The following is a 12,115-nucleotide window of genomic DNA, read 5'->3' as shown; positions in this document are numbered from 1 at the left end:
CCGCTAGCTCTGTCATCCTTTGGCATCCCTGTAATTTCTCACCCTCTTCTCCGTCTCCCTGTTCTTCTCCTTACCATCCGTCTTCAGCTCCCTCAGCATCCTGCTCCTGAATTCCCTCCAGGATCCCCTCTGCCCTTCTATTGCCACCTCTACACATTAGCCTAGCCCATCGTGGCTGTTGCTGTCAGTCTGGCCTCCTCCTGCCGAGGATGAGATGGTGGCCAATTTGAGTGACCAAACACCAGCAGGCACTGAACTAGAGCCACACCAGCAGGCACTGAACTAGAGCCACACCAGCAGGCACTGAACTAGAGCCACACCAGCAGGCACTGAACTAGAGCCACACCAGCAGGCACTGAACTAGAGCCACACCAGCAGGCACTGAACTAGAGCCACACCAGCAGGCACTGAACTAGAGCCACACCAGCAGGCACTGAACTAGAGCCACACCAGCAGGCACTGAACTAGAGCCACACCAGCAGGCACTGAACTAGAGCCACACCAGCAGGCACTGAACTAGAGCCACACCAGCAGGCCACCAGCACAAGTGGTTAAAAGCCTTGCATTTCATTCTCTTCAAACAACCCTTCACACTGGCCCCCACAGGAAGGAATTCACCATTAAGTGATCCTGCAGATGGGGCCTTGTTTTGACATTGAGCCTCCCACCCGTGCCTGGTGCACTATGATGCACTGCTTCATCGCAGATTTAACGCATTTCAGGAAACCCGGCTCCTCCTTTGGCAAGCTGACCCAATGGCACAGGCATGGTCAACTCTGACCCCACTTCTCCTCACATCCCAGAGCCAGCCCACGCCTTGCATTCTGATGTTGTCGCACTTTACAGTGCACAAAGCAGTGATTCATTGTGCCAGAGGAAGAACAATGGTGGGCTGGCCTCGAGACTAACAGCTAACCTCAGCACAGGCAAAAACGGGAAGGACTCTGGCCTCTGAACCTCCAGTGGAAGCAACCCCTTCAAACAACACACTGAAGGGCGGGCAGGATCAGCTCTCTACCTTCCTCCCATGGCACACAGCCTGCTGGTCAACACCCTACAATCTGCAGTATTTCAGCTACAGTTATCCCACCCATCCATGAGAGTTACACTGCCTCTCACACTTCATGAGAGTAACACTGCCTCTCACACTTCATGAGAGTAACACTGCCTCTCACACTTCATGAGAGTAACACTGCCTCTCACACTTCATGAGTGCAACTCTGCCTCTCACACTTCATGAGAGTAACACTGCCTCTCACACTTCATGAGTAACACTGCCTCTCACACTTCATGAGAGTAACACTGCCTCTCACACCTCATGAGAGTAACACTGCCTCTCACACTTCATGAGTGCAACTCTGCCTCTCACACTTCATGAGAGTAACACTGCCTCTCACACTTCATGAGAGTAACTCTGCCTCTCACACCTCATGAGTGCAACTCTGCCTCTCACACTTCATGAGTGCAACTCTGCCTCTCACACTTCATGAGAGTAACACTGCCTCTCACACTTCATGAGAGAAAGTAACATTACCGCTCCCATAAGGGAGTAACACTGCACCTTACACCTCATGAGAGAAACACTGCCTCTCACACTTCATGCGACCTGTTCGGAAGTTCTGTATACGTTGTGATAGTACCTGCCTCAACCACCTCCTCTGGCAGCGCATTCCATACACCTACCACCCTTTGTATACAAAGTTGCCCCTCAGGTTCCTATGAAATCTTTCCTCCCTCATCTTAAACCTGTGTCCTCTGGTTCTTGGTTCCCCTATTCTGGGTAAAAGACATTTACCCTATCTATTCCTCTCATGATCTTATGCACCTCTATAAGATCACCCCTCATCCTCCTGCGGTCCAGGGAATAAAGTCCTAGCCTGTTCGTCCTCTCCCTATAGCTCAGGCCATTGAGTCCTGACAACATCCTCGGAATGACAAATATACTGCTGGAGGAACTCAGCAAATTGAGAAGCATCTGTGGAGATTGGAAGATAGTCAACATTTCAGATGTAGACTCTACATCAGGATTATTGCAGGGTTCCAAGGCTGGGTCTTGTCCTGAAATGCCAAATGTCCCTTCGCTCCACAGATGCTGCCTGAGCCGCTGAGTTCCTCCAGCAGTTTTCTTTTACTCAGAACTCTGGCAACTGCAGTCACTGTGCCCCCTTTGAATTATGAACTCTCGCCAATTAAAAAGTTATCTTTCCGCTTCATTTTGTACGAATCCCAATGTCTTGGAGCTCTTGTAAGTTTCATCTCTGCTTCTCAGCTACTGTAGAAATGGCCCATCTATCAAACCTCTTGCCAATTTATAGTTCCCACTCCAGCATCACCTTGTGGCACCCCTTCAATGGCTGATCTATAAGGGGGACATCATTTTGCATGAGTGGTAGTGGTGGCCACCCCCATCAAAAGTGATCATACCTGCGTATCCATGGTCGTTACTTCAGAGATTTACCCCGTTTCTTCCATCATGTGACTGGGCATATAGTACCTGGGTCCATTTCTCCTTAAGGGAATGCATGAGCTTCCAACAGCTGTAGAAAAAGAGAGGTCAACAGCAGTTAGCTGGGGCATCTCAGTGCTTCAGATAGCTTTGTAGCAGAGAACAGAACAACATGCACAGCAAGAAGAGACTTGGTCTGGTTTCACTGGCCCTGCCTTGCCACATTGTGCAAAAGGGCAAAGGATCAACTGTGCAATCCTTCCCAATCTCTTCTATTGTGTTTGGAGAATTGTGTGCACTTATTTTGAGTATTACGTCCAGTATTGTGTGTAGTTCAGGGTCTGAAGGGCCTTGTTCCAAAACATTGCCTTTCCATTTTCTCCACAGATGCTGTCTGAACCTTGAGTTACTGGAGCACTTTGTGTTTTGCTCAAGTTTCCAGCATCGGCAGTTGCTCATCACTCTTAGTGGTAAAGATCATGCATAGGGGAGGTGCTGTTGGAACAGCCCAGGCAAGCAACGGTGTACCCCACTGGTGGAGGGAATGAAGGTCTAGGGTGGTGGATCGGGTGCCAATCAAGTGAGCTGGTTTGGCCTAGATGGTGTTGAGTTTCCTGAGAGATGTTGGAGCTGAATTCATCTGAACAACCGGAGCGCATTCCATCATAATCCTTACTCGGCCAGTGTGATGTTGGAGAGGTTTGGGGGTGTCAGGAGATGATTCATTGACCACAGGATACCCAGCCTCTGACCTGCTTTTGTGCCGTGTATTTACATGGTCGATTCAGTTTAGTTTCTTGTCAATTATGATCAGCAGCAGGATATAGATAATGGGGGTCTGATGGATGGCAGTGCCATTGAAGGTCAAGGTCAGGTGAGCACACCTTTACATTTTGGAGGTGGCCATGTGGATAGTTTTTTATTTGCTACTTATCTGCCTAAATGTTGTCCAGGTCTTGCTGTATGTAGACCCTGCTGGATTTATTGAGTAACTGTGGATGGAATTGAATATTGTGCTATCCTCACTTCTAATGTCTACTTCTCTCCGCCTGATTAGCTGTGCATTGCAAAATATTTTACATTTTGATTTCAGATTTCATTCAACTCAAAAGGTTGCAGAATTTTTTTTACGAGGATGTTACTGGGATTGGAGGACTTGAGTTACGCGGAGAAACAGGATAGACTGGGTTTATTTTCCCTGGAGCACTGAGAGGCAGAGTGGTGGCCTGGCAGAGGTTTATACAACAATGAGACACACAGACGAGCTGAATAGCAAAAGTCTTTTCTGCAGGGGAGGGGCGTCTAAAACTAAAGGGCATGGACTTAAGGTGAGACGGTAAAGATTTAAAAGGACCTGTGGGATACTTTTCCCATACAGAGGGTGGTGGCTTTTAAAGTACAATTAGACAGGTACATGGATAGGAAAGGTTTGGAAGGATATGGCCAGGCATAGGCAAGCAAGACTACTCGGTTAGTCAATTTGGTTTTCGTTTATGACTTAGGCCGAACTGTGTCCGTACGGAATGCTTTTAAGACTCTTATTTCTGGTGTTTGGGCCACAGGGAGCCGAGGATTGTGGAAAGACCCTGTGATCCTGTTCTAAGTTTAGACCCTGGTCTGATTAGTCATAACGAAAGATGTAAACACAAAGTAATTGGCAAGGGCACCAAAGGTGACGTGAGGAAGCAATGTTTATATACAGTGAACATTAAGATCTTGTAGAGCACTTCCTGAAAGGTCGATGGAGGCAAGTTGAGGAGGAACTTTAAAAAGAGAATAGACAATTACCTACAGGCTAGAGAAGGAAGCAGGGGTGTGTGATAGGTTGGCTACTTCCTTCCCGATGTTGCTCCATTTTATAAAGTTTCTTGATAAACATTACAACCAATGTCTGATACAACTGATTAACCGAGGTTAATCTGTAGGACAGATTTTGCTAAAGAATATTTACAAGGCTCTTGCACCTCAATTGAAGTGTATTGCCTCAACTGTAACCACATTCGGCAGAGTGGCGAGCTGGCTTTGAGTGCTGTCTGTGTGGAGTTTGCATGTTCTCACTGTCACCGTGTGGCTTTTCTTCAGGTGCTCGGTTTCCTCCCACATCCTTGGTGGTAGTTTAGTTTAGAAATACAGCATGGAAACAGGCCCTTCAGCCCACTGAATCCACCCAACCAAAGATCACCCTTACACGAGTTCTATTTTATCCCAGTTTCACATTCTATGCACCAGGGACAATTCTACAGAATACAATGAACCTACAAACCTGTATATCTTTAGAATGTGGGAGGTAACCAGAACTTAGAAACTCCATAAGACAGCACCCATAGGCAGGATCGAACATGGGTCCTCTGTGCTGTAAGGCAGCAGCTCTACTGCTGTGCTACCCAATTTAATAGATTAACTGGCTGCTGTAAATTGTCACTGGTGTGTAGATGAGAGGTGGAATCTGGGGGAGTCGAGGGGAATGTGGTTAGAATAAAATACGTGGGGTAGGATTAGTGTAAAAATGGGTATTTGTTGCTCAGCACGGACCTAATGAGGCAAAGGGCCTGTTTTTGGTGCTCTATCTGCCCATGACTATGTAAGTCACCTCCATGAAGTAACTTCAATAGCATTGCTAACAGATTTTTATGGCTGGTATAAGGCAGAGAGTTTTGTTTACATTTAGTATTGACTCCAGGTAATAAATGCCATGTTTGTAAATTCATCAGTCGCTCTGCTACAACATAACCTGACTGTGAAGTGCAGGGGCTTCCAGCTGTGGACATCTGGGCTTAAGGCTGCCTGCCGCCCAGGAGACTGTTTCTTTTCGTAAAGGGATGGTGCCTGTCATTGGACTATTTGGGAAAAAGGAATGCACAAAGTAATAAATCATTAATTACAAGCAGGATTGACCAGCAGGACTGAAATAGTTGTGGTTTCATAGATGTGGATTGAACTTATTTAAATCACTGTGCAACTCAGCTGTTAATATTCAGAATCATAAAGCAACACAAGATAGGCTGCATACACAGTCATAAATTACAGCATTTCTACAATGCATCTCATCCTTCTGCACGCTACAGCCAGCAAAGTACTTTGGAAGGTAGTAACTTGGAATCTGTTTGAATGCAGGAAGAACTCACCATGTGATAATGGATGTGTAAGAAAATAACTGCAGATGCCGGTACAAATGTGATAATGGATGAGTAATCTGCCCAGGTTTTGCTGAGAGAGAGCTGGCTTTTGGCCAAGTCCCCGCAGAGAACTCACATCCCGTTCAAACTACCGTGTCTGCAGAAAGGTCTCAACCCGAATCATCGACTATTCCTTTTCTCCAGAGATGCTGACTGACCCGCTGAGTTACTCCAGCCTTTTGTGTCTGTCTCCCATGCTTTATTTCTCCTTCAAAGTAGTGCATAGATTTTTTAGAGAGGGTCTTGGCTTAACATTTCATTCAGAATGCTGCATACAGCCCTTCCTGACTGCTGAACCAGTTAAAGCTCCAATACTCAACTGAGATGTGAAGACTGAACTTCCAACTGAGAGTCTGGGTCTGGGTCGAGATGTGACGGCTTTTAATTGGTTTAATATTAATGGTGAGGAGATCGTTGGGTTCTGTGGATCAAGTAGCTTGGGGGAAGAACAGTAAGATGGGGAATGTGTTAGCCCTGCTGTTGTGAAACCCAGGGTCACATCTAAATCTCAGAATGTGGAACCAGGGAAGGACATGTCCAGCGTATGAAGGAGTGTCTGGAAGCCACAGCCGATTGGCTGGTGTGGGGAGGGAATGGGAACAGAGAGTTGGCCCACAGTTGGCTGTGGACAGGAGCAGAGGAGGGCCGAGGACAAGCGGCCAAAAAGCCGGCATCCTAGCTGAGTTCTGGTACCCACTCTCCAAAACGTTTGAACTCCCTCACCAACCTTGACTGGAGTGCACCCTTCCATCCCTTCTGCTCCCAGAGAGGCTAATACCCTCAAGCGGAGTGTGTCAGGAGAACCGCACCTCCTTACATCATAGCCATCTGGGAGTGCCCTCCCTCCCTATTTCATTCTTCCTCAGCCTCCTAGAGTGCCCTCCATCTCTTCTGGTTGTCTATCTCTCAGGGGCCTCCCAGAAGGAATCTTCATTCTTCCTGTTTGGTGTGACAGAACCTCCTCCCTTTCTTCGTCTCGCTCACTGTGACCTTGGCAACCCCCCCCCCCCCCCCCCCAATGTAGAATTTAAAGCAACCCACTCTCTCCCTCCCCACCAACCCCACCTTCTCTGCATTCTGCAAATTGGGGTGTCATAGTCATGGAACCAGAAATGACTGAAAAGGCCCTTTGGATTGCTAAATCCATGCTGACCATCAACCAACCATTTACACTAATCTCATTTTATTCTCTCCATATTCCCATCAACTCCCCCCAGATGCCTCTAGAGATGCTGCCTGACCCACTGTGTTTTGCTCCATTGGTGTTTGTTATCTCACACCAATGGCAGAGTTTACTCTGAAACTCCCTCCCACTCCCCAATCTGGCTCACTGGGAGAGCTTGAAATGAACTGCTGGGCCCAAGACCCTAAACTCTGGAGTTCCTTCCTGAAGCCCCACCACCACCACCATTCAAATATGCTTCGATCGGTTTTGATCACCTGCCCCAATATTCCCTCATGGGGTGCAATACCAACTGTTGGTTTGATATTGCCGCTGGGAAACATGCAAACAGGTTATTGCTATATGAAATGGAAGCCTTTTTATTCAGTTTCCAGATTTCTGGGCACTCTTTCTCCAACACTTGTTTGAACAGACATATTCATTGTCCATCTCTAATCACCACCATCTTGAACCATTGCAGTTCTTCTGGTGAAGAGGCTCTCAAAGTGCCTTCGGAGAGGAAGTTCCGGGACTTAGACCCAGTGGCAACGAAGAAGCAGTGATATATTTCCAAGTGAGGATTGGATAATAAATCTATAGGTGGTGGTGTTCCCATTCCCCTGCTACCCATCTCCTCAGTGGTAGGAGTTACGGGTTGGGTGGATGTCATCTGATCAGCTTGGGCAAGTAACTACGGTGCAATTGTAGCGGTGGTGGATGGAACTAGTGTTTAGGATGATGGATGGAGTGCCGATTAAGGGGGCAAGTGGAGAAGGCTCCGTGCCTGACGAGGGTTTACTGTTACAAGCAAGAACACTGAGGATTAGGCAGGTCAAAACTCAACACTGTCCTTCCATATCATTGGTTCTATCCCACTCCTTATCCTGTTATCCTGGGTATGGATGGCATTGGTCCCAAATTTCCTCTGAGAGAAATCTTTGATCAGGGTTGAGAACAGGTTTTCACCCACGACCAGGAGAAGGATTTGTGCAGATAAAAGATTTATCTGATTGAAACTCGAGAAAAGGTTTTTCACGGCCACAGGCTGCCGTATTGGATAAACATTGAACCAAATATGTCCCGACATTCCTGTCAGTGAGTGATTGTGAATGTTGGGGCACACTTTCCTGTTTAAGCTTGAGTGCTGCACTGCTTTGTGAAGACAAAACACAAAGCTTGTTCTATGTTTCATATCAAAGTCTGGACAACGCATGCAATCCTGCTCTTAAATATTTAAACAGGGAACGATAAAGATCAGACAGCATTTCAAGGTATCGCCCATTTAAAATCTCATTGGATGAATTTGTTGTAAAGATTTAGATCTCGACATTCTTTCACATCAACAACAGCATTCAGTCTGCCTGTACACCTTGAACTTTGCAAAACGCACCCTAACATTTCTGCAAGCTGATCCGTCCATCTGCTGGTATTTTCCTCGTACCTCTGGTTAACTCTCTTGCTGTCAGAACAGAACAGCGTAGCACAGGAACTGGCCTTTAGGCCCACAATGTCTGTACCAGTCATGATGCCGTTAGAAAAAGACACAAAGTGCTGGAGTAACTCAGCGGGTCAGGCAGCATGTCTGCAGAACATGGATAGGTGATGTTTCAAATCGGAACCCTTCATCAGATTGATTGTGGTGGGAGAGGAATGGGGAAGAAAGCTGGAAGAGAGTAGGAGCAGGACAAAGCCTGGCAAGTGATAGATATTTTGTTTTTGTCAAGAGGATTTGAGTCTAGAATAAAAGCACTTCATATCAAGCGGTAGCTGGAATATTATTTAAAACCTGGTCTCCCTACCTAATACAGAGGAAGTGCATCTAGGTAAGGTGATCTCACCGAAATGTACTAAACATATGGGCATGACAAGGTAGTGTCAGTCTGAAGAAGGGTCTCGACCCGAAACATCACCCATTCCTTCTCTCCAGGGATGCTGCCTGTCCCGCTGAGTTACTCCAGTTTTTTGTGTCTACCAGTGACATGGATGTTGTTCATTGTCCATCTCTAATCACACCATCTTGAATCACTATAGTCCTTCTGGTGAAAGCGCTCACACAGTGCATTTGGAGAGAGATTTCTTGGACTTAGACCCAGTGGCAACAAAGGGACATTGATATATTCCCATGAGGATTTGGGGAGGGGGTCGGGGGGTGAATCCATAGGTGGTTTTTCCCATGTCCCTGCTGCCCTTGTCTCCTCAGTGGGAGAAGTCACGGGTTGGGGAGGCATTAACTGATCAGACTGGGTAAGTGCAGTGCATACCAGGGGCCTGGTGGCACAGTCTCAAAATAAGGGGTTCATCTCTCAGAACAGACAAAGAGAGATGACCTCAACTGGGGAATGCTGAATTTTAAGTTCTCCACCCAAGAGATTGTGGAGACTCAGTCGCCCATAAGGTCAGGGTAGAAAATAGAGACCTTAGGAGAACAGAGGGATATGGGGCTAGTGTCGGGAAATGATACTTGTACATAGCTGTGATTGTACTGAAATGGTAGGGCAGGCTCGAGGGGCCGAATGGTATTCTGCTGCTTCTATTTCTGTTGATCGTTTTCACAACTAGCCCTGGCAGGATAGTGTCATCCTGGGCTATCACCACAAGGCCAGACTCAAAGCCTTTTCTAACTGAGAATCCTTGTTGATAAAATAAAGGAATTGTATTGCCATGAATAGGAGTAGAAACAAGGAACTAATTGCTGGTTTATACCAAAGATAGACACAAAGTGCTGGAGATAGACACAAAGTGATGGGTCCCCAGGGTGGGGGCAAAGAGTCCCGGCCCGAAACATCACCCATCCTTTTTCTCAAGAGATGCTGCCTGACCCGCTGAGTTACTCCAGCATTGTGTGTCTATCCTGCATTGACATGCAGCCAGCAGCCAGCAGCCAGCAGCCACTGTCTTCAAACCTCTTGCTCCTTCCCCTCCAGCTGCTGCTTCAGGTGTTGCCCTGAATGGCTCCCTCTCCAAAGCCCTGCAGCTGCCTTCAGATGGCCCATGACCATTGGGAAGATACGATTCTTATTATCACAAGAAATGCCTTCCGGGAGAAGCTACCGAACCACAGAGGAGGAAGGAGTGTATAGACGGGTTTAGATGAAAAGGAATGGAGGGAAAGTTATGGAGCTGAAAATTCCATGCTACAATAATCCAATCAACGTTCCACTTTGCTGACACTGGATCAAACAACGACAGACTGAGCCAGCTACAAGCCTTGGTTCCCTGCCCTGAGAATCATCCCTTCCCTTCACCAATGGCTCTAGGTTTACCAACAGCTTCTCAGCTTACCCCACCACCCTGCCCTGGGGGAGAGAGGGGGGAAGAGGGGGGGGGGGGGGAGGGGGAAGAGGGGGGGGGAGGAGAGGGGGGAAATGGGGGAAGAAGGGGGAGAGGGGTAGAGAGGTGGGGGGGGAAGGAGTGAGGAGGTGAAAGAACAGGCGGAGGGGGCAGTAGGAGGTGTGGGGAGGCAGCCGTGGGGACGGGAGTGGGAGATGGAGGGAGGGAGTTGTGGATAAGAGGGGGTTGGAGGAATGGGGAGGGGGGAGGGATGGGATTAGGGAGGAGAGGAAGGCAGAGGGGAGGGGGGTGTGGAAAGCTCGGGTGGAAGGGGAGAAGGGTGGAAGGGGAGGAGGAAATGAGAGAGGGAGGGTGGAGGGTGGATGGATGGGGGACGTGAGGTGAGGGTGGAGGTGCTGTGAAAGTGGGGGGGGGGGGGGGATAGCTTGGTGGAGGACGCTGGAAGGTAGTGGTGGGAGGGAGAGGTAAGATGGTGTGGGGGGTGCAGAAGGGGGAAGAAAGAAAGTGACTATCAGACATGGTAATAAACCTTTAAACCACTCTGTCAGCTGGCTGCGGAGAGGAGCCACAGGCACAGCCATCGCTACATCCCCCAAGACCCCGGCGTGAACGGGCTGCCCCTCTCCCCAGCTCAGCCCAGCCCCAGCCCAACCCAGCAGCCCAGCCCACCCCCAACCCAGCCCCAGCCCAAGCCCCAGCCCAGCCGCCCACCCCAGCCCCTCTCCCCAGCTCAGCCCAGCCCACCCCATCCCAGCAGCCCAGCCCCAGCCCACCCCCAACCCAGCCCAAGCCCAGCCGCCCACCCCAGCCCCTCTCCCCAGCTCAGCCCAGCCCCAGCCCAACCCAGCAGCCCAGCCCCAGCCCAACCCAGCAGCCCAGCCCACCCCCAACCCACCCCCAGCCGCCCACCCCAGCTCAGCCCAGCCCCAGCCCAGCAGCCCACCCCCAGCAGCCCACCCCAGCAGCTCAGCCCAGCCCAGCAGCCCAGCAGCCCAGCAGCCCAGCCCGCCCCTCTGCTGTGTGGGGAGTGTGAGCCTGGGCTCCGGGGAGGGCTCGGGTACTCACACTCTGCCCGTCGCCAGCTCCGCCGACCCTGGCCTCTGGCCGGACCGCTGTGCGCTCCCTCCCCCCGGCCACCACTCCCTCCCTCCCTCCCTCCCTCTCCGGCCACGTAGCGCGGCGAGGCGGGAGCAGGGAGCGGGGGGCGCACACACACACACACACACACACACACACACTGGGGGCGGGGAGGGAGGGAGGGAGGGAGGGAGCGGGCGGTCCCGGCGGTGCGCTGGACAACACAACGCACCTCATCACCAGGACTGCCACCAGAGAACGGTGCGGCTCATGCGGAGACCCCTCGGCCCACAACGGCAGGACTATCCCCTCTGCCTGCATGTGATCCACTTACCTCCGCTCCCTGCATATTCATTTACCTGTCCAATAACCCCTTAAACGCCACGATGGTATCTGCCTCCACCATCACCTCTGGCAGCACGGTTCAGGCACCCGCCCACAACCTGCTGTGTAATTTGCCTCGCACATTCCCGTTCAATTACATTTCCCCACCTCACCCTGAAATCTTCACCCTGAGAAAAATATATTGACTGTTTACCCGACCTATGCCTCTCATCATTTCATTTACTGTCATCAGGTCCCCCCTCAGTTTTTCCTGAACTCTGGGGAGCTAGTACAGCACTAATAACTACCGTGAGCACAAACCAACACTCCCCGGGGACAACCCAACACACTCTGCACCACCATGGGTACAACCTAACGCACCCCACTACACTGTGAGTACAACCCAACACCCCCACACCATCCTGGGTACAACCCAACACCCCCACACCATCCTGAGTACAACCCAACACTCCCACACCATCCTGAGTACAACCCAACACTCCCACACCATCCTGGGTACAACCCAACACTCCCACACCATCCTGAGTACAACCCAACACCCCACACCACCCTGAGTACAACCCAACACTCCCACACCATCCTGAGTACAACCCAACACTCCCACACCATCCTGGGTAC

General features: G+C 49.9%; 1 protein-coding gene across 3 annotated transcripts in view; it reads right to left on the bottom strand.

The window, feature by feature from the left end:
• phldb2b (pleckstrin homology-like domain, family B, member 2b) overlaps positions 1-11,209 on the bottom strand; it is a 114,862-nt gene extending 103,653 nt beyond the window's left edge. For all 3 annotated transcript variants that reach the window (XM_078409307.1, XM_078409308.1, XM_078409309.1), the window contains exons 1-2: positions 11,141-11,209; positions 2,425-2,537 (exon numbers count right to left, since the gene is read on the bottom strand). In XM_078409307.1, coding sequence (XP_078265433.1) covers positions 2,425-2,436 — 12 coding nt within the window. In that variant the 5' untranslated portion in view covers positions 2,437-2,537; positions 11,141-11,209. The remainder of the gene's footprint in view (positions 1-2,424; positions 2,538-11,140) is intronic.
• Positions 11,210-12,115: the final 906 nt, after the last annotated feature.

Source organism: Rhinoraja longicauda, chromosome 12 (assembly GCF_053455715.1).
Source record: "Rhinoraja longicauda isolate Sanriku21f chromosome 12, sRhiLon1.1, whole genome shotgun sequence".
Lineage (NCBI taxonomy): Eukaryota > Metazoa > Chordata > Chondrichthyes > Rajiformes > Arhynchobatidae > Rhinoraja > Rhinoraja longicauda.
The sequence above is the reverse complement of the archived record's forward strand: the minus strand, read 5'-3'. Positions and strand labels throughout refer to the sequence as shown.